General features: G+C 40.8%; 1 protein-coding gene across 3 annotated transcripts in view; it reads left to right on the top strand.

The window, feature by feature from the left end:
* The window catches only part of DCP1A (decapping mRNA 1A), a 49453-nt gene extending 24134 nt beyond the window's left edge, over positions 1 to 25319 (top strand). For 2 of the 3 annotated variants that reach the window (XM_084840000.1, XM_084840001.1), the window contains 5 exons: positions 4782 to 4892; positions 7032 to 7784; positions 8761 to 8826; positions 9718 to 9936; positions 21117 to 25319. In XM_084840000.1, coding sequence (XP_084696126.1) covers positions 4782 to 4892; positions 7032 to 7784; positions 8761 to 8826; positions 9718 to 9936; positions 21117 to 21197 — 1230 coding nt within the window. In that variant the 3' untranslated portion in view covers positions 21198 to 25319. The remainder of the gene's footprint in view (positions 1 to 4781; positions 4893 to 7031; positions 7785 to 8760; positions 8827 to 9717; positions 9937 to 21116) is intronic. The other variant, XM_084840002.1, reaches the window with a different exon arrangement.
* The last annotated feature ends 2218 nt before the right edge of the window (positions 25320 to 27537 follow it).

Raw genomic sequence — 27537 nt, 5'->3', positions numbered from 1 at the left:
ATTTAGCCATATATCAGGCTATTCTATCAAATCAGATTTCATGCTATTGAACCTAAACTCCCCTGGAGACTGTTTTAAAAGCGCCATTGAACTGTGTCCCAAGACCCTTACTTATCTAGGAATTATGGTACCAAAAAGCTTCCTAACAATGGTTTAACAGAACCTCGACTGACTCTACAATGTTAAGGTAAACTTAGATAGGTAGTCTTCCCTTCCCTCAAAACCTCTGGGGTAAAATAGATGTGATTGGAAACATACTACAAGGGTGGCAAATACCTGGGTCCACCTATCTTGGGTTCCTGCTTCTAAATTGCTTATTATTAGGGCCACGTAATCTCCAAGGGCTTCATTGTAGGGACTAGAGTTGATCCGTATGAACATGCCAAACTAACTTTGTGGCATAACCCAAACTTGAGAATAAGTGGAAAGATTTTTATGTGGAAGGACTGGGCAGCTTTTCAGGTTATGACTTTGGACTAACTTCTGGTTAGGGAAGGTGAATTCAAATCATTTCATAATCTGCAAGAGGACTTTGGCTGACCAAACAAGTTGCCTTGTCAGTTTCTGCAACTTAAACATCTGCTGACATCTGTTTTTGGACCAGCTGCTTGTGCAGCATCTGTACCCCCAAACCTCCTGGAAGACTTAGTTGGCTTTCTGGGCCTGCTGAAACTGACAGCCTGTTTGTATCAGTGGTTCTCACATAGATTTAAGGAAGACATATCTCTGTGAGGAGTGGAATAGGGAACTGGAATGTCCCATTCTGTCTAACCAATGGTCTGTGGCATTCCTGGCTCTCAAAAACTCTTCCCTTAACCTGACGATGTGTTTCATTCAACAGAAGTGAATATTCTGGACTTATTGGATGCCATAATGGCTCTACTGCAAATTGTTATCCCTCAATGTGGGGTGGAAATCGGGTCCCTCATTCATATGATGTGGAGATGACCATTTATAAGCTCCTTTTGGGTTGAAGTTTTTGTAACAATTTATTATTGAAAACCGCACTGTATTGTAAAGACAGGCATGTTTTATTAAAACATGTGGAACCCACCACCAGGCCATGAACTATTGTCCATGTGTGCAATAGGAATGGGTAAATGACTCCTACATTAGAAGGAGTATTCAGTGTTTTCCACACAACAATGGATTAATGATTTGTATTCCTTGTCCCTATTTGAGCTGGCTGTGCACTGATGTCAGCGTAAAGGGAACAATGACTGTAGACTAACTGGAAAGCATCCGCCACAGATATACAGAAAGAGAATGCATCTCAAGATGATGGAAAATGTAACTTTCCATGTAAATCTTCCATGTAAATGTAAATCTTCACCAAGGTTGGCCGTAGAATCCCTGTCCAAATGTCTGGAGACGGTGAGTGGCTGGATGGGGAGGAATAAGCTGAAGCTGAACCCTGACAACACCGAGGTACTTTTGGTGGGAGACAAGAGGAGGCTGGGGGATGTTGCCCTGGTGTTGAATGGGGTACGGCTACCTTTGAAAGACCAGGTCCGCAGCTTGGGGGTCATTTTGGACTCCCAGCTGTCCATGGAGGCTCAGATGTCAGCTGTGAGCCGGACAGCGCTGTATCAACTCCATCTGATACGGCGGCTGTGCCCCTTCCTTCCTGACCATCTGCTCCCATCGGTAGTACATGCCCTGGTCTCCTCTCGTTTAGACTACTGTAATGTGCTCTATGTGGGGTTACTCTTGAAGACAGTTCGGAAGCTGCAGCTGGTACAGAACATGGCGGCTCGCCTGATTAAAGGCAGCCGCCGGCGAGATCACATCACTCCAGTGCTGAAGGAGTTGCACTGGTTACCAGTTGTTTTCTGGGCCAAATTCAAGGTGTTGGTTTTGACCTTTAAAACCCTATATGGTTCCAGCCCAGCCTATCTTAAGGAGCGCCTCCAGCAACACCACACAGGCCGCTTAACAAGATCAGCCTTGGATGGCCTTCTCTCTGTCCCATCAGCCAGGACAGCTAGACTGGTGGGGACGAGGGAGAGGGCCTTTTCTGTGGTGGCCCCCACTCTGTGGAACTCCCTCCCTAGGGAACTCCGCCATGCCCCCTCTTTAATGAGCTTCCGCCGTGCATTAAAAACGTGGTTGTTCAGGCAGGCATTTGGGATGGGTTAGGGTATTTTAGAAAACGTTTTTATTGTAGAATTTTTTTGTTTTAAACTGTTTTATTATATGTTGTACATTGCCCAGAGTGGCTGGGTGACTGACCAGATGGGCAATTAATAAATTTAATAAATAAATAAATAAATAAATAAATAAATAAATGTGTTTTCAGTAAAGCCCAACATGTTTTGGCCTTACTGTTTTTAGGGGCCTTGTTCAAGGGTAGGTTTAAAATTGCCTCCTGAGATCTCAGAATGATATATCCCTTCAGCTCAATAGCTGGCAGGTTTCCCTCCTTTTTTGTGTATGTTATTTTATTCATATGGGGATTTGTGAATTTATCACAAATTCAATTTAATTTGTGATTAATTTAAACATTAAACACTGTATGTGTATGAGGAATAAACTGCGGGGAGGTGGAGGGAAGCAGTGGCTTGAATCCGAAGTAGCCCATCTCTGAATGGAAGGGCTTCTTCCATTTGTGGGAATGCCTTCGATCCAGTGGAGGATCCTGATCATGAGATTTTTCATGATTTTCCCCATAGCCTCCTTTGAAACAGTGTGGTAGGTGGCAGAGAGTCATTGCACCCTCTGGAGAAGATTTTCAGGGGGCTTCATGGGAGAGCGATAATCAGTGAAAATTCATGAGTAGGAGTGTTCCATGAGCAGAACTCTGCTCATGGGATTTCTCTATCCAATTTAATAACTTTGAGAAGAAGTACATTATTGCTGCCTCTGCATATTAGGAACAGAGAAAAGCTTCCCCTTCTAAATGTCTTCCTGCCGTACTGGTAAAAACACAGGAGCTGCCTTAAAATTATTTGACAACCTTAAAAATATGACCCACTCTAGAAAATCTGCCTGCTTGTCTGTCGTGTAAAGTCCTCATAAGCCAGGGTTCTGTCTAAATCTGCTTGCCCTCTTGTCCTTTCTCTAGAGGGCTAATATAAATAGTCAGGACAGGTTGAATTAAATCAACTGATTAAAATTTATACACCATTCTATTCACTCAGGGCAGCTTGCATTTATTATACTGCTTCTGCAGCCTGTGGGAGGCAAAGGCTCATACTCCACATGTCTCCCATATTTTGCATAACTCCTCCAGCTATGAAAATATTATCTAAACCACAGTTATCCCCCTTGGTTGTCAAAGATGATGCTCAGTTTCTAAACACGCAGACCTGAAATATAAAGGAAGCAATGTCTGTCTAATCAAGGGTGAATTTTAAAGGCAAGTTTTAGCAATAAACTATTTCTGGTATAGATTTTTGGTGCTCGATATTATTTAACTGTAGATGCTTCCTGCTCTTGCATCATGTTGCCTCTCTTATTCATTCCTCTGTCAATTATCTTGGGCCACTTCACTTAATAATTATAGATGAATTTGCATTTTAGTATTTAATAAAAGAATCTGCCTAGTACATTCCAGATGGATCATAAAGTAATCCTGCTGTGCAGCCCAGATGAGATTACCAGAGTCAGCATGAGAGGGGGCAGAGTGGGAGTGAGAAAAGAGATTTGTAAAGGCCTGAGTGATTTAATCTAGGATTCTAAATCAGCTTAATCCTTCAAGTAGTCTCCATATCCAGTCCATATGTGGAAATGAATGAATTTGGTTATATATTTTTTATGATTAGCAGGTGGATTTTTGTTACAGTTAACTTTTTTCTCCTCTTCAAAAAGAATATAATGCTATCGTAGCCTGGCATTACACAAAATCAAGATATTTTAAGTTTACATTTGTAAACAACAAAATTGTTAGGAATTTAAACCCAAACTGTTAACCACATTGAAAGCTCTGGAAACAGGAGAAGTAGGGGAAATGCTTAAGAGTGAGTGTGGGTGTCAATCCATATGCCGTGCATTTTAAATCTGTAAATGAAAATAAAGCAAAGGCTCTGCTTTATCCACATATTCAGAAAGCACATGAACATATATTTAGAAAGCACATAAAATAGTAATATGGTGACTTGATTTGCTGGTGAACTCTATCTACAGTTGTTGCAGTTGACTTAGTTTCCTTGCATTGATTGATAGCTGTTGATGCTCATACTTGGGATATCTGTGCATAAGGTGGTGTATAGAATTATGGTTCTCCCATTTATGATGAATATATCATAAATGTCACACTCAGAAGATTTAAAGTGGCTGCTCTCTTTAACCATGAAGTTGAATCATCATTTTATCTTAATGCTGTTAGTACATTTGCCTAATGCCTGGAAACACACTGGGCACAAGCTAATTTTATAACTGTTCTATGCATACCTTGGCATGTCGATTGCACATAGGTTCTGTCTCTTCTCCATTCATTAGAGTAACAAATGGCATGGATCATGCATTCTTGTTTAGCAGGTAACAGCTGTATCACTTGAAGCTGGGTAATGCTAGCCATGATCTTTACCCAGCTTTTCATTAAGTCATGCCTCCAGCTTGGCACTATTGTGTCTTATGACATGAACAGGACTATCAAATGATTGTACAGTGTGACAGCATGACATTGTATTGGTGGTGCTGTATGAAAAGCTTGGTGTGGTGAGAATAAGGCAGAGAGCTTGCTGGAGGCTTCTAGAGAGTTGTGAAAGTGTTACAGAAATCCTAACAAGCTCATCCAGTCTGAACTGGAATTAGAGGTATTAATACATTTTATTTTCTAGAATCAGAAGAGCGACTTAATCTGTGGGACACAACAAAGTGCAAATCCTACAAGGACTGAAAATACAGAGACTTCAGAGCATGGATCATCAGCGTTACAAATGCAAGATCATGTATGTCTAACTAAAGCCGAAGTATTACGACATTGATTCACAGTTTTGTTATCTTCATAGCATGTTCTTACAATTGGGACATCATGTTTCCGTTTTCATTCTAAATGTGTAGATCAGCTCTGTGTTGAACCACAAAATGATCTACACCTGCAGAATAATCACATGCCACATCTCTGTTGGGACAGTGCATGTTTACCCTGCTGCTTTGTGTTTTTAATCCCCCCCCCCCCCCCGGTCATTAAACAACAAATCCATTTGGGATAGGGCTAGACTGGAATCTTTCTCTTCAATAGTGCTTTAGCCATACATGCAGCTTCCATTGCTCTGTTGTACGCTTAAACATGGGAAATCTATGTGGGCTGCACAGGTGATTCTGTCCCTGCTGTTAGTTGCCCTTCTGATAATAGAGGGGACATCTGGGGACAACTGCAGGCCATCACCTGTGCAAAAACTGCATGTCTAGTTCAATAACATTCTTGGTGACTTGGGATCATTGATTTTACATGAAATCGTATAATGGACAGCATTGGCTGAGAAGGACATTTGATATTGTCTGGTTTATTAGCTAACTAAGCTAGACCTTGGTACAGAAACAAGACAGAGATCCAAGTAATAAATGATAAATTTAAAAAATGGGTAGCAGAAAATAATATGACGAGCATATCTTGTAGGATTACTGTGAGAACTTCCACCGGCTAGTAGTACCACCCAGTGGGAAAAAGGGAGTGGTGCACAAGTTAATCTTGGAAAATCACCTAGAAATAGGGCTTCAGGGCCAATTTGCCTTGCTTGAACCGCTTGAGAATTTTTTTTGAACAGATTTACACAGGGGGATGTCAGGTGCTTGAGTTTTAAAATTGTTGTGTTTAATCAGAAGTGGTCTCATCAGCCTTTTAGGCTCCTATTGTGGACTGGGAAGCATAGTCCCAGTCACTAGTCTTCAACTGGATATTGAAATGAAGTCAGCACTGCAGGATTCTAAAGTGTTATTCATTTCAGTTATAACAACACAGTTTTTCCAGTCCTGCATGTGACAGCGAACTAACATGCTGGTGTCTTGTGATGTTTGCAACTGCTACATTTGGAGAAGAATTGAAGGCAGATAGTCCCAAGCAGACAGGCAAAGCATTTTAGAGCAGAATGTGTTGAACTTTGTCCCTGATGCCTGCCCTCTGTGCACAAAAAAACCTTGCAGTAATGATGCACATCCCTGCTTCTTCTCCAGCAGGCTGAAGCCCTGCCAGATGTGCACCAAGCCAGGCACAATAACCAAAGACTCTTTCATTGAACATCCAGCAGCTCATTCCTTCCTAAGCCCTTTGTGCAGAGCTTACTCCTACTTCTGGTGTACGAGTTGCTGGCCTGTAAAATCCTGGATAGGAATGGGCCGTTGGAGCAACTTGGGTGGCCAGGACTGGTCTGCTCCTCTGCTGTGTGCCCAGCATGGCAGGGAAGGGCTGGTTAATGTTGTGCAGCATTGCTACATGTGGAGGAACAGGATCAAAGCCAGCATCTGGAACCCAGTGGCTTTTCTGCATACTAATTTGTGTAACATTTTCATTAGTATGATGAGCAGCTCAAGTAGCCAGGGCCATTAGTTGCAGTGTTGTGGACATCTAGGGTGAAGGAACACTTGAACTACTTTTCATTTAATATAACTTTTATTACTATAGCTGTGTTCCAGTTGGATCTTTTTCTATGGCTAACCTGATCATTTGGACTAACACATGGTAGGATGATATTGGTACAAAATGGGCGAAGGAGTATGACTAAAAATAATGAGCCTAAGTGGGCCTGTGGCTCCATCATTTTCTTAGTTTCTCTTTAAATGTATTTGCAGGTGGAAATGTCTTGCAGTTTTAAGCATACAGAGCAGAGAAGCAATATTTTATGGCTGGAATCCAAGAATTGGTTGTTAGTGAACACAATTCCACCATGGCTCACTAACTATGCTCCACATGAGTACAATAATACTATAGACAAAACCTATAGCCCCTTCATAGATAATGCAGTCTTCCGATGCCTCCAAAACTTTTTATTTTTTAGCTGTGCTCTTAACACTTGTTTGTAGAGAAGGTGTACAGGAGACATGTGTGAATATAATATTTTAAATGGAGCTTTTGATCTTTTCTTTTCTAGCCATGTCAATCTATACCTAAACATCTAACTGTGGAAGAATTATTTGGAACTTCGTTACCAAAGGAACACACTACAGTTCCCTATTCCAATCCAGAGAGAACAGAGAAAACTGACATCACGTGCAGGGAGCACAATTTACTCCTACCTTTTTCATTTGAGCAATCAACAGTGATCCATCAGCCTCTGGGAAAATTGGATGGTCCAAACTTCAAAAGTAATTCTTGTACCTTATTGCCACAGGAGTGTGTGCCGCCCTTACTAATTGCCTCTCCTTCAGTTTCACAATCTGAACTAAATAAAATTTCAAACTATACTGTGCCGTTAAGCCCTATCCTTAATTCAGCTATGGCAACAGAAACGCCCTGCGTGCAAATGCTTCAGAGTATGAATACAAACAATAACATAATGCAAGTTATGCAGCAGACTGCCAAGCAAATGTCTCCACTTGTGAATCATCCGTCATCTGATATGAGCCATGGTCCTCAAACTGTAAGTCCTGGTCAAAACCAGTTCTTAACATCTTTGGCTGCAACAAATACAGGAGATGCTTCAAATATACCACTTCCAAATATGGATCTTCTTCAAAAACTCAGGTTGACCCCACAACATGACCAAATGCAGCAGTCACTTAATAAGACCTCAATAGCACCAAACTCTACCCCTGCCATTAGCCAGCTGGCAACCCCAGCTTGTTTCAAGGAATCCCACATCAAGCAACCAGCTGTGACTGGTAAAATGATTCCACCTGTTCAGGTAATTTGTAGGTTACTATATTTGAGTTTCTTTAGCAAAATGAAAACGCTTTTGAAAAAAGTATCTTTAAACAATAAAATCTGCTTGTGGAAGCTTTTGTAGGTCATTGCTGATAAAAGTGGTTCTCATGTTACCACAGTTTGATCTTCCTTGAGTCTAAAAGAGCCAACATAACTTCTGTTTTGATATTGGATAAATGGGACATTTGTCTTAGAAACTGGCTTTGCAAAGGATGATAAGCACCCATACATTCAATGACTGGCATCATAATGCTATTCTGGGCTGGCCTGTTATGTAACTTTAAGGGGTTGGGCATTTGAAGTGTTTATTAAAAGTAATGAATTGATCAGAAATACATGGTCCAACACAAATTATAAAATGTTATGATTGGCTTTGTTACATCTCAAATTTTGTTATAGCCAGTGTTTAGTTCAGTTGATAGACAGCTAGACTCGAATCTAGGAGACCAAGTCCCACCTTTATTCTAGTTTATTTGTATGCTACTTTTCCATACATGCTCTAGCTATGCTCAAAGTGGATTCCAGCAATACAGAAAAAAATTACAGTTGCGAGTCATGGCTGGCTGAGGAATTCTGGGAGTTGTAGAACCTTTTTCTACCAAAGCATGCATGGGATTGTGCCCATTAATCATACACATAGGCTAATCAGAACATCTCACATTAATAAATATACACTAAGATTAAACATTCAAATCGCACTAAGGCCAACAAAGGAGAAATTAAAACATAAAATAAATAAAACTTTGGAAAGAGGAAGTAGAGCGGAGGAATCAAAGCAGTCTTCAGCCTTAACTGACAATTTTGTTTCAGATCCCTTACCATATGTATCTTATTTAGCAAATGAACCATATCATCAAAATGTGTATAAATTGAGTTGGAAAAATGTAAGATAAATGCTGCATACGGGGTGGGGACTCACGTTGATGGGGTGCTTTATTTCTATTTTTAATTCATAGGTTACACAGCAAAGCAAGGAGCCTGAAACATTTCCACATCCCAAAGTGTTGTCAAAGGCAAGCCAAGTATGTATTTAAATTCTCTCATCACTATACTACCTTCACGGAAAAACTGGAGTGTAACATACAGGTTTTTTTCCCCTCTTGGTCAACTTAATAAAAATTGTATTTGAATTTATTTATTTATTTATTGCAAACCTAGCTAAATCTATTCAAAGCAAAATCGAGTTCATCCGTGTTCAGTGCCGTATGTGTCCTAGGATGTTATATTATTATAATGTTAATATATATTGTTAGGATGGTGGTACCCTTCTCCAAATATGCTCATTCTGAAGTCTTCCAGGTCTTGCTAGAATTGAAATGTGTTTAATTGTCAACCTTTCATCCTGCAGCTCTGTAAGACAATATTACAGTTGGCTGTTGCCTATAAATACATTCTTCAAACTTCCTATCTTTTCCAGAGCACATCTTGGCAACTTCTCATTTCTTTACAAGACTTAGGGCTCAGTCCTATATAAGTTTAGACAGAAAAGAAGTCCTACAACTCCCAGCATTCCCTAGCCATGCATGGGAGTTGTAGGACTTTTTTTTCTGTCTAAACATGCATAGGATTGCACCTTAAGTTCATATGCCTTTTATAAGGAAGCCAAGAAGACATCATTTGTAATACCACCAATATTGGAAGCACCAGGTTACATGAGGGGAGCCAGTGAAGCAGCTGTTTTCTATGACAGTATGTCCCTTTCTACCTCAGGTAAAACTGATGTGAGAAGGACCTACATCACTGGTTTCTCCTATGTGACCTTGGACTTCTAATGTTACCATAAAGGGAAGGAGTGACTGCAGTGACTTCCATACTGCTGAAGCAATGTTAGAAGGGGCACTAATATATCTAGCTATTGCTAAAAAGAAATGGTAAAATAATCACTATCTCAATTGCTTCTTTTCCTTTTGTAGGTTGCTTCCCCACAGTTTGCTACAGCTACAACCACAATGGCACCGTCAGTCCTCTTGTCACCTAGTGTGTTCCAGCAGTCAGCTATGAAATCCTCTGAAATTGAAAACAAAGTTGGTTCCTCTTCTCCTCTCACACTTGGAGCAGTGGATGTTCAAACATTACCTCCTACAGTTCTCAGTAGATCTCAGCTTCAAGAAACTTTAATACATCTAATAAAGGTACAGTCAGTGACTTAAAATATGGGCACTTGGTTCAGAATACAGAATAAAAAGCCACCTGCAGTGCTGGTTAACAGGATCAGGTGTCATGAAGAGAGTTGATTATGAGGAACAGTAGATTAATATATCAGATTATGAGCAAATCCTTTTAGCAGTAAAAAGCATCAACTGGAGGACTATTAACAATATTTTTACAATAAAAATATTAATAGCATAAACAAATGTACATAAGAGAAGCTCTGCTGGATCAATTCCAGCTTTCTTTGCCTACAGTGGCCAACCAGATGTCTATGGGAAGCCCACAACTAGGACATGAGTACAATTGCACCTTCCCACACGTATTCCCCAGAGAACATACTGCCTCTGACACTGAGGGTAACACATAGCCATCATGTCTAGTTACCAATGATAGATTTTGTTGTTCAGTCGTTAAGTCGTGTCTGACTCTTTGTGACCCCATGGACCATAGCATGCCAGGCCTTCCTGTCCTCTGCTCTCTCCCCAAGTGTGCTCAAGTTCATATTCATTGCTATCTATGAATGCTATCTAGCCATCTCATCCTCTGCCGTCCCCTTCTCCTTTTGCCTTCAATCTTTCCCAGCATCCCAATCTTTTCCAGTAAGTTTTCTCTTCACATTAGGTGGCCAGAATATTTGAGCTTCAGCTGCAGTATTTGTCCTTTCAGTGAGCAGTCAGGGTTGATTTCCTTTAGGATGGACTGATTTGAGTCCAGGGGACTCGTAAGTGTCTTCTCCAGCACCACAGTTCGAAAGCATCAATTGTTCGGCGCTCAGCCTTCCTTATACTCCAGCTCTCACAGCCATATGTTACTACTGGGAAAACCATAGCTTTTATTAGACGAACCTTTGTCGGCAAGGTGATGTCTCTGCTTCTTACTATGCTGTCTAGGTTTGCCATAGCTTTCCTCCCAAGGAGCAAGCATCTTTTAATTTCATGGCTACAGTCACCATCTGCGGTGATCTTGGAGCCCAAGAAAATAAAATCTGTCACTGCTTCCATTTCTTCCCCTTCTATATGCCAGGAAGTGATGGGGCCAGTTTCACTCATATATATGTAATGGGACAGATATAGACCCAGATTCGAACTTATATACATATATTGGCCCAAGGGGCAGAAGTGTGATAGATTTTATGATCCTCTCACAATCGGCTGTATTCTTTTTCAACAATTTTAAAGTCCTTACTAGACCAGAGAGTGATCACATGCCAATTCACATGTGTCTTTCGTTACCAACTGGAAAAATTCCCCTTGTTTTCGCTTCTGCAAATAATTTAATAACCCAGGGAGAAAAAAGACTGTGTTGGAATGGGAAGCTGCAAGAAGAAATAAACTTATTTCTAGCAACCCCCAAGATGTTATCTTTGAGAGAAGAATTTTTTACTTCCCTGGGAACTTATGGGAAAATAGTGAAAGAACTTAGACCGTTTGTGGTCATCACTACTAAAGCTCCTTTTCCAGGCCTGCACGCTAGTCAAGGCTGGTTTGATAAACGGTGCACTGACCAGAAACATAGGCTGGCAGGAGCAATCAGGAGATTGAGGCAAGAAGACTCCTTAGAAAATTTTACTGTCTACATCAGCTTGCGCAAAGAGTATAAAAATCTCCTGTGCCAGAAAAAGAACGAGTATGTATGACAATCCTGGATGGAGCTAGGGCCGGCAATTCTAGAAAGAGATTCAGCTAGATTCTGGATGTTAGTGAGAAAAGGGACAAGGAAACATCATGGCTCTATTGGTAATCAAATTACTTCCTCACAGTGGCAAGCTCACTTTTCAGTCTTGTTTAGACAGTCTTTTGTTGGGACCCCATCTGATCCCCTTCATGGCAGGGATTTTTTATCTTTCTCTTCCTGCCCTGATTGGGAACCAGTAACCTGGGATGAAGTGCGTGATTTGATTGCCTCCCTGCCTCCTAAAAAGGCCCCTGGAGAGGATATGCTTTGTGGTGAATTTAGATCTAATTGTACTTGGTGGTGCCCAATTCTTGCTAAAATGTTTACTTATATAAACCAGCATGGAAAAATCCCCCAGGGCTGGGAAGTGAGCATTGTTGTTCCTATTCACAAGAGAGGCTCTAAAGCAGATCCAAATAATTTTAGACCAATCAGTCTGCTTAATGTTGTTTCAAAATTATATACTAAATATCTTTTACAAAAATTAGAGTCATGGGCAGCTGAAAACTTGATTTTAGCTGAAGAACAGGCTGGGTTTGCAGAGGGGAAATCTACAATAGACCAGTGTTTTGTTCTCCATCACCTAATACAGAAATATTCTCAGCATGATAGAAAAGAGTTATTTGTTACTTTTGTGGATTTTAGTTCAGCCTTTGACCTTGTAGACAGAGATCGTTTGTGGGGAAAGCTATCCACCACAAACATTGATAGAAGGCTGTTTCTTTTAATCCAGATGCTTCAGTCTGACATTACTCTTAGAGTTAGGCTGGGGGCAAATGGATTGCTATCAGAAAGCATTCCAACTGATAAAGGAGTGCGTCAGGGATGTTTATTGGCCCCTTTTTAATTTTTATATTAATAGCATTGTGCAAGAACTGAGTGATTTGGAATGCTTCCCAGCTTCTATTCAGGATGTTAAACTCTCAGTCCTCCTATATGCGGATGATATCGCAATGATTTCCACTACATTAATTGTTATGCGAAGGCTCTTGAGAAAGTTGAGTACATTTTGCACAAAAGAGCATTTGTGTATTAACTATGCTAAGACTAAAATTGTAGTATTTGGGAAGAAACGGAAAACACATATGTGGAAGTTGGACAATGAATCCATTGAACAAATGAACAACTTTAGATATTTGGGCCTTAATTTCAATGTCCGACTTTCGTGGAGACAACATCTAGATGTAATTAAGCTGAAATCATCCCAGTCTACTCAATCTCTCCTTCAGTTCTCTTGATCACAAGGGGGAAGTTTGGTTGCCCCTGCAGTTGAGATATTTCAGAAGAAGGTAGTTTCACAACTGACATATGGGGCTGAGGTATGGGGATACACGAATGCCTCTATTTTTGAGGTGGTTCAGAACTCTTTTATGAGATCTCTCTTAACTGTCCCCCGGAGCACACCTGGGGCCCTTCTAAGGGCAGAAGTAGGATTGATTTCAGTTAAAACATCTATTCACACTGCTCTCACTTTGTATTGGCTCAAGTTGACCCATATGAGCGATTCCCGCCTTCCAAAAAAATGCTTTCAAGAGCAACTTCAGACCCTATCCCAAAAGTCTTGGGTAAACCTGACCAAACCTATGTTGCAAGCTTATGGAATTGATACTGAGTCCTTTCCTTCTTTCCCTTCTGATAGAGTAAAGCAGAGGCTTAAAGAAAAAAATTATCTTCTAAGTGGATGGATTTGGTTACAATCTCACAAATGCCTTATTCTTGCTGGTACCCATTATATAAGACGTCATTTGGTCTGGAGAGTTACTTTACAACTCTGACTGTGCCTCACTTACGGAAATCATTTACAGCATTGTGTCTACAATGCATGCCTTCTGCCTTCTTGGAGGGAAGATGTGACAATACCCCAGTCCACCAGAGACTCTGTATCTGTGGGTCTGGAGAGGCTGAGGATGTCTCTCATTACTTATTAAGATGCCCTCTCTATGGCCATCCTAGGCATAAATTTCTTGCCATTATTTCCCAGAGCCTCCTAAATAGAACACCTTTAGAACAGATATGTGTCCTTCTTTCTGGCACTGATGCTTTCACCACTGCCCAGGTAGCAAAATTTGCCTTGGCAGCAAGGAAAATACATGCCAAAGCCCAAACAGCCTACTAGGGATGATTCGGTTGGATTTATGAATTTATGTATATATAAATATGTGACTGTACTGTTTTTTCTTTCTTTCTCTCTCTCTTTTTAATGTACATTGTGGTGGCCTATGGCTTTAAGCAATAAAGTATCGTATCAATGGGGTCAGATGCCATGATCTTCGTTTTTTTAATGTCGAGTTTCAAACCAGCTTTTGCACTCTCCACTTTCACCCTCAACAAGAGGCTCTTTAGATCCTCTTCACTTTCTGCCATTAGGGTGGTATCATCTGTGTATCTGAGGTTGTTGGTAATTCCCCCTGCAATCTTAATTCCGACCTGTGATTCATCCAACCCGGCGTTTCTCATGATGTACTCTGCATATAAGTTAAATAAGCAGGGTGACAATATGCAGCCTTGTCGTACTCCTTTCCCAATTTTGAACCAATTGGTTGTTCCATGTCTGGTTCTTACTGTTGCTTCTTGACCCTCGCACAGGTTTCTCAGGAGACAGGTAAGGTGGTCTGGTACTCCCATCACTTTCAGAATTTGCCACAGTTTGTTGTGATCTACACAATCAAAGGCTTTAGCGTAGTCAATGAAGCAGAAATAGACGTTTTTCTGGAATTCTCTTGCTTTCTCCATGATCCAGCGAATGTTGGCGATTTGATCTCTAGTTCTTCTGCCTCTTCGAAACCCAGCTTGTACTTCCGGTAGTTCTCGGTTCACATACTGCTGAAGCCTAGCTTGTAGGATTTTGAGCATCACCTTGCTGGCATGTGAAATGAGCGCAATTGGATGGTAGTTTGAACACTCTTTGGCATTGCCCTTCTTTGGAATTGGAGTGTAAACTGACCTTTTCCAGTCTTGTGGCCACTGTTGAGTGTTCCAAATTTGTTGGCATATTGAGTGCAGCACTTTAACAGCATCATCTTTTAGGATTTTAAATAGCTCAGCTGGAAGACTGTCATCTCCACTAGCTTTGTTGTTAGTAATGCTTCCTAAGGCCCACTTGACTTCACTCTCTAGCATATCCGGCTCAAGTTCAGTGAGCGCACTATCATGGCTAACAGGGACATTCAGATCTTTCCTGTATAGTTCTTCTGTGTATTCTTTCCACCTCTTCTTAATCTCATCTGCTTCTGTTAGGTCCCTGCCTTCTTTGTCCTTTATCATGCCCGTCTTTGCACAAAACGTTCCCTTGAGATCTCCGATTTTCTTGAAAAGGTCTCTAGTCTTTCCCATTCTATTGTTTTCCTTGATTTCTTTGCATTGCTCATTTAAGAAGGCCTTTTTGTCTCTCCTTGCTATTCTCTGGAACTCTGCATTCAGTTGGATATATCTTCCCCTTTCTCCATTGCTTTTTGCTTCCCTTCTTTCCTCAGCTACTTGTAAAGCCTCATCAGACAGCCACTTGGCTTTCTTGCATTTCTTTTTCTTTGGGATGGATTGAGTTGCTGCCTCCTGAACAATGTTACAGACCTCTGTCCATAGTTCCTCAGGCGCTCTGTCTATCAGATCTAATCCCTTAAATCTATTCCTCACCTCCACTGTATATCCATAAGGGATATGATTTAGGTCATACCTGAATGGTTTAGTGGTTTTCCCTACATTCTTCAATTTCAGCCGAAATTTTGCAAGAAGCAGCTCATGATCTGAGCCACAGTCAGCTCCAGGTCTTGTTTTTACTGACTGTATAGAGCTTCTCCATCTTTGGCTCCAAAGTACATAATCAATCTGATTTCGATGTTGACCATCTGGTGATGTCCATGTGTAGAGTCGCCTTTTGTGCTGTTGGAAAAGAGTGTTTGCTATGATCAGTGTGTTCTCTTGGCAGAACTCTATTAGCCTTTGTCCTGCTTCATTTTGTACACCAAGGCCATGCTTGCCTGTTATCCCAGTTATTTCTTGACTTCCTACTTTAGCATTCCAATCCCCTATGATGAAAAGGACATCTTTTTTTGGTGTTAGTTCTAGAAAGTGTTGTAGGTCTTCATAGAATCGATCAACCTCAGCTTCTTCGGCCTCAGTGGTTGGGACATAGACTTGAATTACTGTGATGTTGAATGGTTTGCCTTGGATTCGTACTGAGATCATTCTGTCGTGTTTGAAATTGTACCCCAGTACTGTTTTTCCCACCCTTTTATTGACTATGAGTGCTACTCCATGTCTTCTAAGGGATTCTTGCCCACAGTAATAGATATGATGGTCAACTGAATTAAATTCGCCCATGCCTGCCCATTTTAGTTCGCTGATTCCCAAGATGTCGATGTTCAATCTTGCCATCTCGTGTTTGACCACCTCCAGCTTACCTTGATGCATTGATCTGACATTCCAGGTTCCTAAACAATATTGTTCTTTACATCATCGGATTTTCTTTTCACCACCAGACACATCCACAGCTGAGTGTCCTTTTGGCTTTGGCCCAGCCGCTTCACTCTTTCTGGCGCTACTTGGAAATTCCCTCTGCTCTTCCCCAGAAGTATATTGGACACCTTCTGACCTGAGGGGCTCATCTTCCAGCATCATCTCTTTTAGCCTTGTGTTACGTTCCATTGGGTTTTCTTGGCAAGAATACTGGAGTGGGTTGCCATTCCCTTCTCCAGTGGACCACATTTTGTCAGAAATCTCTGCCATGACCTGTCTATCTTGGGTGGCCCTGCACGGCATAGCTTATGGCTTCACTGAGTTACACAAGCCCCTTCGCCTCAACAAGGCAGTGATCCATGAAGGGGAATGATAGCTTTATCTGCCATAAATTTGTCTAATCCCTTTTTAAAGCTGTCTTAAGTCATTAGCCATCACTACAACTTGTGGTAGCAAATTCTATTCTCTGACTACGTGCTATGTGAAGAAGTACTGTTGCCTGTCCTGAATCTCCCACTATTCAACTTCATTGAATGACCCAGGTTCTAGTATTATGAGAGAAGTAGAAAATTCTCCCTGTCCACTTTTTCCATACCATGAATAATTTTATACACATCTATCATTTGTCCCCTCCCCCTTCTTACTTGCCTTTTTCCTAAGCTTAAAAGCCCAAATGTTGTAATCCTCACAGGGGATAATTTTGGTTGCCCTTTTCTGCACCTCTTCCAGTTCTACAATATCCTTTAAGTGGTGTGACCAGAACAGTGCAGAGTATCCAAGTGTGGTCACACTGTAGTATTATAGCAAGGCACTATGATACTGGCAGTTTTATTTTTCTATTACTTTCATGATCATCTCCAGTGTGGAGTCTGCCTTTTTCACAGCAGTTGAACACTGGGTCAACATTTTCATCGAACTATGCACCACAACCACGCGATCCCTTTCCTGGTCAGTCATCACTAGCTCAGATCCCATATGGATATAGGGATAGCTAGGATTGTTTTCCTCAGTGTGCATCACTTTACATGCGTGTACATTGAAATGCATTTGCTAGTTTAATGTCCATTTCTCTCAGTCTGGAAGAGATCCTTTTGTAGCGCTTTGATACCGCTTTTTGTTTAAACTATCTTAAACAATTTGGTGTCATCACCAAACTTGACCACCTCACCCCAACTCCAGGTTATTTATGAACAAGTTAAAAAGCACTGGTCCCAATACAGATCCTTGGGGGACCGTACTGTTTGTATCCCTCCATTGCAAAACTGTTCATTTATTCCTATTCTTTGCTCCCTGTTCTTTAGCCAGTTACCAATCCATAAGATGACCTCTCCTCTTATTCCATGATTGCCAAGTTTACTCAGGAATCTTTGGGTGAGGGACTCTGTCAAAAGCCCTTTGAAAGTCCAACTATAAAACATCTACTAGATCACCCCTCTCCACATGCATGTTGACATTCTCAAAGTACTCTAAAAAGTTAGTGAGACAGGACATACCTTTACAGAAGCCACATTGATCCTTGTTCAGTATGGGTATCTGCCCTACATCTTCTGCAATGAAGACAGGCATAAAGAATTCATTCAGCTTCTCTGCAATCTCCATATCTTCTTTTAGTACTCCTAAATGGGAGTATTCATAATTTTTTCCTAAACGGAAGTGCTAACTTCAGTGCCCTCTGTCGTGGACAATACTGCAAGTAGCCTGACTTGTGGTTTAGCCATCTCCTATTGGAGATCGAATAGCTCATGATGCAGTCAGTGATGGAAATTAGCTGATGATTAGCCAGTCTTGGGCATGAATGAGAGGTAGTGAACTGATGATATTCCAAGCAAGAATGCCTTGCTGACAGCCTAGTTATACTCCAAGTATATTCAGCTTGGAGTGGGTGTTTTTATCAAATTATACACTAGGAGATTCTGTTGGTGTTCTGGCCATACTGCTGCACAACAGATTGTCCTGCTTAGCTGGTCTTGTAAGGTGGCCAAGTATTTAGGATATATGTTACAAACATGCACTTCAGGAATTCTTAAGACTCCATTACAACCAGGGGTCCGCTGAGCTGATAATGGCTGAAGTGGAACAGTTGATGTCCAAAACCCTTGATCATACTTGTGAATGTTAGCCCAAGCCAGTTGTAATGCAGATCTTATTTAAAAGTATTTGCTGCACGGCCAGTCCTCCCATGAGGTGGGGTGAATCCCCCTCCTTAGGCAGCAGAGCGAGAGGAGCGGCAAATTGTGCACTCCCCATGCATACACCATGAGGGCGGATGCGGCTGGGTGTGTGAGTGATCCGAGGAGCCTCGCTGGCCACTCTCCTGTTGTGGCATTTGTCACAGCGAGAGAGTGGAGCCAGCGGGGCTCTCCAATGCTGCCACTCACCCGGAGATACTATAGTAGGTGCTCTAGAAAGCCCTGCTGGCTCTGCTCTCCCACTGTGGCAACTGTCAGCCACAGCGGGAGAGCGATCACTTTAGCTCTCCAGAGCAGCCACCTGTCCTTTGGCTCGCTCTGAGGATTCTCTCAGAGCGAGCCAGAGGGCAGGCAAGCTTCTTAACGAGCCGTGCCAGCCAGAGAAAACAGCCAGCATGGTTCTGCAGAGGGCTGGCCAGGCCCAAATGTTCTGTGGGGGTCTTTTCTCAGAGCCAGGTATTGTGGGAGGGGTGTCCCTAGATATCGCCTCCATTGAGGGTGGCCAGTGATAGTGGGTGCATAGGGGAGGCACAGCAGCATGTGTGTGTGCTCTCCCACCTCTGGTAATAGGAAAGCTTGCTCTGGCCCTGCTTTGCTGTGGCCATAGTATCTGGACAATGTTGTGTAATCAGGTGGTTCTGACTTGTGAATGCTCCAGACCATTTACATGCAGAGGCGGAATGAAATACTGTCCATGTTCTTAAGAGCTGCTCTGCACCACTGTAACTCTGTCCCTCTCTTGAGAGTGAATTTAATGTGCAAGTTACAAACAGGAAAGGTCAGGTTGGAAGAGCAACAAAAGTATCTGTTCCCTGTACATGAAAATCTCTAGCAAAAGTGGAGATCATAAATCCCCCACCCACACCTTACCATCTTTTCCTCAAGAGTCTGTTCATAAGAAGTTTCAAATATCTTGTCCATCCCCAGTTTATTCTGTTATGGAATATTTGATAGTGCACTTAGCTCAAGCTTCTTAGTCTTTCATATTTGGAAGTTGAAAGCAAGCTGGCTGACTTGGAAAAAAAATTAAGAATGTTTTTGAAATACATCTTCAGCTGCAAGGCTGCTTTGTACATATGTCAATAAATCTAATGAATCACCAAGAGAAATATTACACCTAGAATAGGATTGCATTAGGAGGATTGTTCTGTCCTCTGTGTCATCACCAGGGTCACAAACCTTTGTACTACATCAGTGCACTCTAGTTCTTTCTGCACTGATATCAAGTAAGTCTTGCATACAGAGTACAGATCTAAAAATAACAGGCCATAGAAATATAGTACCCTGGTAATAGAAGTGTTAGGACTAAAACAGACCCATGCTAGGTCATATAATCAGCTTTGTGGCCTGTGTTTTGTTTGTCTTTTTTTTTCTGCACAACCTGCTGTTTCTTTTTTCATGCCAGAACCACAAGTAGAACAAAGAAACTTGCTGACTGTGGAGGGAGAAAAAAAACCCTGTGAACAGAGCTGAGCTGTCAGCAATTTTACTTTGTAATGGAAGTCATGTCACAATTTCAGGTTCCGACATACCTGAGAATGCACTCCAGAATTGCCTTAAACCAAAATGTTTCAAACTTTAGCTTGCCCTCTGTTACCTGCATGTTTAATCTGACCAATGGTTGATCACAACTAGTCTCCCATCAAGAATATTAAAAAGAGTACCCCGGTGATACGTATGATGTATGGGAATCCAAAATGCAAAGGTTGTTGGGCAAAAAATGCACTTCTGAGTAGTGTAATCAGCAGCATGAGGCCCATAAACAACCAAAATAGCTTCTGCAGCTGTTATTTGGCTTAACTCTGATGAATATATTAGTTTAGAATTGGGCAGCCTAGGATATATCCTAGGTATCTTTGTCCAGTGGAGACTCAGCAATATGAATAATGGAGGATGTTATAGAGTTTAATTTGAGACCCAGCGCAACCCGGCAGACGTGGCAGGAACTTGAAAGGTACCCAGGGGTGAACAAGTGGATTGGTAGAGGTTGGGGAAACATTGTGATACCAGCCCAGCTGGGGGTGGAACCCAATGGGCCAGGGCAGAGTATAGAGAAAATGGTCTGCCTAACTCAATCCAGATTACAACTCAGAACACAGAGGCGGAACAGATAACTGAAATGAGCCAAGCCTCACATGTCAAGCCATATGTACACGTCTTGAGATACTGGCTTTTTGTTTCGTTACTTTGGTTTGCCAGGGTTTGTCTGGCAGGCAACTGAACACATAGTTTGTTTCCCTCCTCCTTTGCCCATTCCCTTCTTGTATCCCAAATGCCTTTGTGGTGCTGTAGTACTGACATGTAGAATGGCCGAGGTTTTTTTAATCACTCTTGCCCACTGCCTCTGTAGCCTGGCAAAACAACCCATCAACAAACCATGGGTTCTCTTTCTGGGATGTTTGTGGTTTACAAAGCATGGTTTGCTAGTGTGGCTGGGTTCACAGAATTCAGAACCATCTCACAATTCAACCCATCCCATGTTATGTGCAGACCCAGCTAATATGTGTTACCACAAAATGTGGTGTGCTTGCTTTGCTGCATTTGGGGGACCCTTCTGCTCTAGCTGAGTGGGGCCCTGGACCTCTGCCCCAAAGTCCTGATAGCACCACTGCTAGGCATCATTGGCATACATTTCATTAATCTTTCTCCTTCCTTCCCTTTCCTTCCTCCGCTCTCTCCCCTGCTTTCCCCATACACTCCTGAACTCAGTGATTCTTAGGAACTGTCTTCTTCATTTAACTTGTGCTTCTTATTTCTTGGTTGTAAGAATAGTAATTAAGCAAGAAAGTGATTATTAAGCATTTGTATCATTGGTTTGATTATGTTCTTTTCCCCCCCTTCAGAACGATGCAAAATTTCTTAATACTCTTCATGAAGTCTATTTACAAGTCTTGACCAAGAATACAGACAGCATCAAACTATAACTGAAGTGAATTCAATTCCACTGACCACCTATCTGCTTCAGAAACAATTATGCCTCTTCTGTAAAACTGTAGTATTTTTAAAATAGTTTTTAGTTCTTGAAATCTTAATTTTTAGCCTCCTAGGAGACATTGTTCCTTAGAAGAATTGTATAAATAATGTTCTCAGAAGTGATCTAGGTTTCACTGTGACCGATCACCAGCAGGCTTTTATTTCTGTATGGGGAAAATGGTCTTCATATTAAACAGCACATTATTTTTTTAGCAGTTTTGAATGGTGTAAAAGTGTTTGGTCTGGTTCTCCTCCCCACCCCACCCCACCCCCGCAGTACATACACACATGAAAAAATAGGGCAAATGTGGTTTAAGCTGTGTGTTTGGCAGTAGAGTAAAAATAACACGGATTTTGAAAACAGCTTCTAATTTAAAGGGACATGGAAGGATTGCAGAGAATAATTTTAGGACTTTGGGAGGAAATGAATATGCAGTGTAAAAATTCCGCTTTTAGCCTTACAACTGGATGGCCTTGGGGTGGTATTGACTAACAAATTGGCTCTCATAAATGTGCAGAGCTGATCTATGTGTTCCGTTTTACTAAGACAGAATCCTAACCTGGCTATCAAATATCTCTTTAATGATACCTTTCATGTGTTTTTTGTTTGTTTGTTTGTTAAAGGTACTATTTTTTAACAAAAAGTTTTTTAAACAGCAATGGATGGAACAACATTGTGGTTACTGTACTGTCCTATCCAGGTTAAATGCAAATTTTGGAAGAGGTTTTCCTGTAGAAAGGATCGGCTGGTTCCAGAGAAGTGTGTGTAACTTCATGTATGGTCTTGGCACATGAATAACAAATACAGTCTGACCTCCCCATATATTTTTTTATTTGCAGGGTTTTGTGAGTTATTCTGTGAGTTAAGATGTCATTATATACCTCTGTAAAGATCAAACTTATTCCCAAAGGAAGTCAGACTCTGATCTATTTGTTTGATGTGCTGCTATTGGTCTCTTCGTGACTTGTATTTATTTCATTATGGCATGTGATAGTAGCTAGCAATACTCTAGTGTAACATAAATCTCAATTTATTCAAGCAATAGTAATGTTTAAAGGATAGGTTTGGTTTTTTGTTTTAGTAAGAATGCCTTTGTTTTATATTGTCAAAAGTAATTTGTAATCAATTTAACCAGTGCACTGCTTATTCTTCAAAGCATTGTTAAAATATATGAAGAGCATTGTTTTGGCTCTACATATTACAATAAGTTTCCTGTGCAATCCATTGTGAAATGGGTAGGGTTTGCAAAAAAGCACAGTTGGGCTCTTGTACAAGCCCCATTCGTTCAGTAGAGTTTGCAGTGGAAAAGGTCCTGAAGTAGAATGTACCTGTTAACTCTTAACATTTAAATGTGATAATGATGACAGCATCAATGTCCAGATACTATTTCCAGTTTATCAACCAAGCTTTAATTATTATGACTCCACTACTAATCAGTGTTTTTGATATAAACAGTGTGTTGCTTTTTTAATCAATCAAAATATATACTTCAGTTCGAGTGATTTTTAAGTAGATGTTTTTACGTTTAGCAAACTCTGCCTTCTGAGAGAACCTTTTCAGCCTTTGAACTCAGTGTTTCTAGTTACAATCCTTGTATTTTATATTGGATAAGTGTGCAGAATTCAGGGAAATATGTTAGTAGTAACATGCACATTTGACTAACGTATTGGCTTTAATTGTGAAATTCCAATGCATCTTTTCAGGCTTTCTAGATTTTTGTAGGAAACATGAAAGCTCTCTACTTGTGCGCTGGACCTTTAATAGCACACCAGTGTATGTGTACCAACAAAAAAATGCTTGCTTATCTAAAACAGATATTTTTGGGGAAAGAAACCAAGCCAGTGCAGTACTCTTCAGTATATTTTAAGTGGCTATATTACCTGAACCAAATGTATATTATGCTGTGTTTATGGAAAACCAAGATGAGCAGCCATTAATTATTCTGCATGGAAAGAAGAAAGTCAACCATAAACATAAGATTGGTTATGATAATGCATGTTAGGCATAGTGGTAATGAGTTGAACTTGGTCACAACCTTTGAAGCAAGCATTATATCCAAAGAAAACTATAAAAGGTTCCCTGATATTGAATGTACTGTTAAGATCCTGTGTCTTCAAGCATTAATGAGGAAGGGAATATTGTGTTAAACAGCAGTGACATTTCCAAATATGTTTGTTGCAATACACTTTGTACTCCCATTTACTATTTTGCATTGTAATTCCCTGGAAACCTCAGTTGGTAGCTGGCAGCTTTGAGTTCTGTTGTTAGAAATATGTACAGCATCAAGAAATTATTCTCTCCTTCCAAAGAGAATGTCCTTAGCTAGAAGTTGTAATGAAAGTTTATCTGTTTTTTGACGATAGGTTTGCATTTAATCTTGAATCTTATGTGCATCAATGTTACAACATTTGCGTATGTAGCAGGCTCAAGCTGGGAGAATGGAGGTGCACTACACAGTACAAAGCACCGTTAGCAACGTTCAGCGTACCACGCTGGTGCTCTTATTGCTCGTTGTAATGTGATAAAAAAAAATAATGAAAAACTTTTGAAGAATTGCTTTGAAAAACAGACTTGGCTGCAAAATTAAATCACAGATGTTTACAGAATGTGGAAATCTCTAGACAGCTTTAGTCTGGTTATCCTGACATTTTTTAAAGGCCGAGTTTGGATTTATAGAACAGTTGATTCTTGTTACCTGCATGTGGCAGTAAAACATGCATAGTTAACCAACCTCAGCTATTCATTTGAGCTTTTACTTTGGCAAGGTATTCCCTCTTTCCTGAAAGTAGACCATGTTTTAGACTATATTCCCAAATGAATATCCACTATCTAAGCATGTATTTTTCTGTTGCCTATATGAAGCTTTTAAACAATGCTTAGTATTTGTCTACTCAAAAGTGGTTTTAAAACATGCAGCTTATTCAAGAACTGATTGCTGTTTTGTAGGTATTCACAACACAATATTATTTTAAAGATGTGCCTAATAGCTATATGTAACACACCTTAACAAAAGTTAAATAGTCTGCAAAGACCTAAGGCACAATGTGAAATGGAAGCAGTTTGTGTTAATTTCCTATTTTCACATGAAATTTAATCACGTTTCAAGCATAATGTTTTAATTTTTCCTAGACTTCTGTTTTGCTTGGATTTAGTGTGTTCCTGATACCTATGAATACTATACGTAGGCAAGGATATAATTATTGAAGAACTTTTCGGGAAACATACTTAATATGGAGTGTTCTTGCTGTATCTCCCCACACACACACACACAGCCACCTTTTGTTGGCTACTTGAGTTGCTTAAGCATATCTTAAAGAGGAATGTGTGCAATATATATTTCACCTGTTTTTGACATCTTCACAAAAATGTTAAGATGCAATATCTTCACTTTAAGTTGGAAAAAATTGCAATAATCTTCCCCCTTGTGGTTTGTTTTTGTACCAGTTTAACATTGTGGACACATTGTGGCTCTTTGTTAAAAATGCACACTATAATCAAATGTTTGGGTTTACTGTTTTAATTTGCACTCGCATGCATATTGAGAGTTTGAGGTGCTTCAGATGTTTTGAATTGTAAGTAGCTATGTTTGGGAAAACAATGGACATGATCCTGTCCCTCAGGTGCAGGACCCACCCATGAAGAATTCCCATAAGCTCAATAGAGCCCTGCTTTCCTATTTCTGTGGGCACATAGAAAGTGCAAGGGGCCATTAGGGTTGGACTGGAATGCTCCCATGTTCTCCAACTCTCCTTAACTGCTTAGTGCAAGTCATTTGTGCTCCTATGCACATGTATCGGTGGGACTGCTGGGAATAGGCTATTTTTTCCTGTTGTAATCCTCGATATGTTGATGCCACACCTGCGGTGGACTGGATTATGCTCAGTAGTTTTTGAGGAACTTTTTAACAGTCACCATAATGCATCATTCACATTTCAGTATATGGGTATGTAATTTGTGCCATCTTATTATGTTGGCAAATATTAAGTTATTGCATAAATGTTTAAGAATGAGCATTTTTCATTGAAAATTTTGTATGTTTGCAGATATATTTTTGTAATAAAACTTGAAAGACAAATTTTTCTGTCCTAAAATCTTCTTGGTGGCTGTCAACCTTCTGAAAGAGAGCTAGGAGAGGTATTGAAAATTTAAACATTGGCTTGATAAACACATGTTTAGAAACTGAACAGAACATTTTTGGCCTTTAACACACAACCCTGTCCCTTTTCTTCAGCTTAACCTAACATTTTTAACAAATGCTTTATGAACATAAATCTGTCCTACGCTAAGATAGGAGGAAACATCACTGGAGCTCTTGTGAAACATTCACCTGATAGGCCTTTTGCTTTCTAAAAAGACCATTTGTATTCAAGGCCAAGCAAATGAAGAGCATAATCCACCTGAAACTCAACTTATGCAGTCAGAACCAGGTGTTCTGGGCAAATGAGGCTCCATGGCAGAACCCCAGGTTCTGTGGTCACTACCAATGTCAAAATCATGCCTCTTAAAAAAGAGTAGAGCTAAGGGTATCTACACCTGTGGAGACCGAGTAACCGTTCCGTCTTTCCCAAAGTCAGACTTAATGTGGTAAGAGTAAAAGAAGCAGCATTGGGAAAGCATGGGAGGATTACAAATGGACGATGATGTATAGACCTCACATAAAATGATTGAATGAGCCATGGTGATTCTACAATAAATGTTTGTCTGGGAGCAGCCCTGGTGGTGACCTGAAATTGCAGTAGTGCTGCTTGCACTGTATAAACAAGCAGGCCCCCTTTGGAACTGAAATGCTGGAGAATATACAATACATAGGAAGAAGAGCCAAAACAAGAATACCTGTTATGTTCTTTATGGAAGAACCATTCTAGCCTGTACTTTATAAAAAAGACCATTCAACAGAAGGCCCATGGGTCTTATTTGTGTCCTCTAATGGCAATCTCAAACACATATTGTTTGATATGTGCCCCTGCCCCTCATAAGAACAGATGTGGCCTTACAGGCCTGTTAAAAGTTGGAATAGGAGAATGTTGCTCCTCTTTAAAGCACAAGATGAAGGTGATGCTAGTTTTTTCACCCTGCTGTATCTTAACCATCCATGTTACACAGTCAATATCATTAACGAACGCCCGCCCTGAATACGTGTAATAGTATGCAAGTTCAGAGATACACACATCTAAAGGATCTTTTAACACTGGTTGTAGCATGTCGTGGTACCAATGATGCACACAGACACACAAGTCAATTCCAAAAGAGGATTACTTTATTAAACGTAGAGGATTCAAAAATATGTTGGATCTGAGCCCAAATGGGCTGGACTGTGATTCCAGGAGAGCTGAAGGAGACTGTGGTGAAATGGTGAACTGTTATTTTTGTTATTGTTCAGATTATATTTGTTGCTGGGGTAAACTGTGCTGATGGTAGAAGTACATTGTGATTGGGTTTCTTTGCCGAGTTGGGATTAGTCAGTGGTGTTCTGAGTAGTTATCACAGTTGAAGTTCCAAGAGAGTTGAGTTGGAAGGTGGGCGAGAAAGGAGTTGGATATCTGTGTGTGTGCCGGTTTTATTTTTTTACTTGGCTTTGGTGAGAAAGTGAACCGTTACTGTTACTTAACAAGAAAAGAAACACATTGTTATTGATCCAATGTAACTTAGTGGAGGTCAACACCCACATGAACTGGAGCTGGCAGTTTATACAGCAGCAACATAGTTGCCCTGGTATTCTGGAGGGTACAGACTTAACGGAAAAGAAATACCTCAGTGTTAGACCTCTCACTTCCACAGGGTGAGGTGTCATAGATGGGATTAGGTAAATCAGGGTCCAAAGGCTTTCTGAGTGGAGAAGGAAAGAGGCAGGGAAGAGAACAATGGTGAAATCAAGGACAAAGAAAACCTGTAGCAGTTTGTCTCTTGTTGTTCAGTCGTTAAGTCGTGTCCGAGTCTTCGTGACCCCATGGACCATAGCACGCCAGGCCTTCCCGTCCTCCGCTCTCTCCCGGAGTGTGCTCAAGTTCATATTCATTGCATCGGTGATGCTATCTAGCCATCTCATCCTCTGCCGTCCCCTTCTCCTTTTGCCTTCAGTCTTTCCCAGCATCAGGGTCTTTTCCAGGGAGTTTTCTCTTCGCATTAGGTGGCCAAAATATTTGAGCTTCAGCTTCAAGATCTGTCCTTCCAATGAGCAGTCAAGGTTGATTTCCTTTAGGATGGTCTGATTTGACCTTGCAGTCCAGGGGACTTGTAAGAGAAAAGGGGAGGGCCAGTCCTATTTCCTCTTTGATATTTATTGTGCACAA

The sequence above is a fragment of the Heloderma suspectum genome, chromosome 2 (assembly GCF_057233095.1).
Source record: "Heloderma suspectum isolate Gila_16-S chromosome 2, 16-S_ref, whole genome shotgun sequence".
NCBI classification, from domain to species: domain Eukaryota; kingdom Metazoa; phylum Chordata; class Lepidosauria; order Squamata; family Helodermatidae; genus Heloderma; species Heloderma suspectum.
The sequence above is the reverse complement of the archived record's forward strand: the minus strand, read 5'-3'. Positions and strand labels throughout refer to the sequence as shown.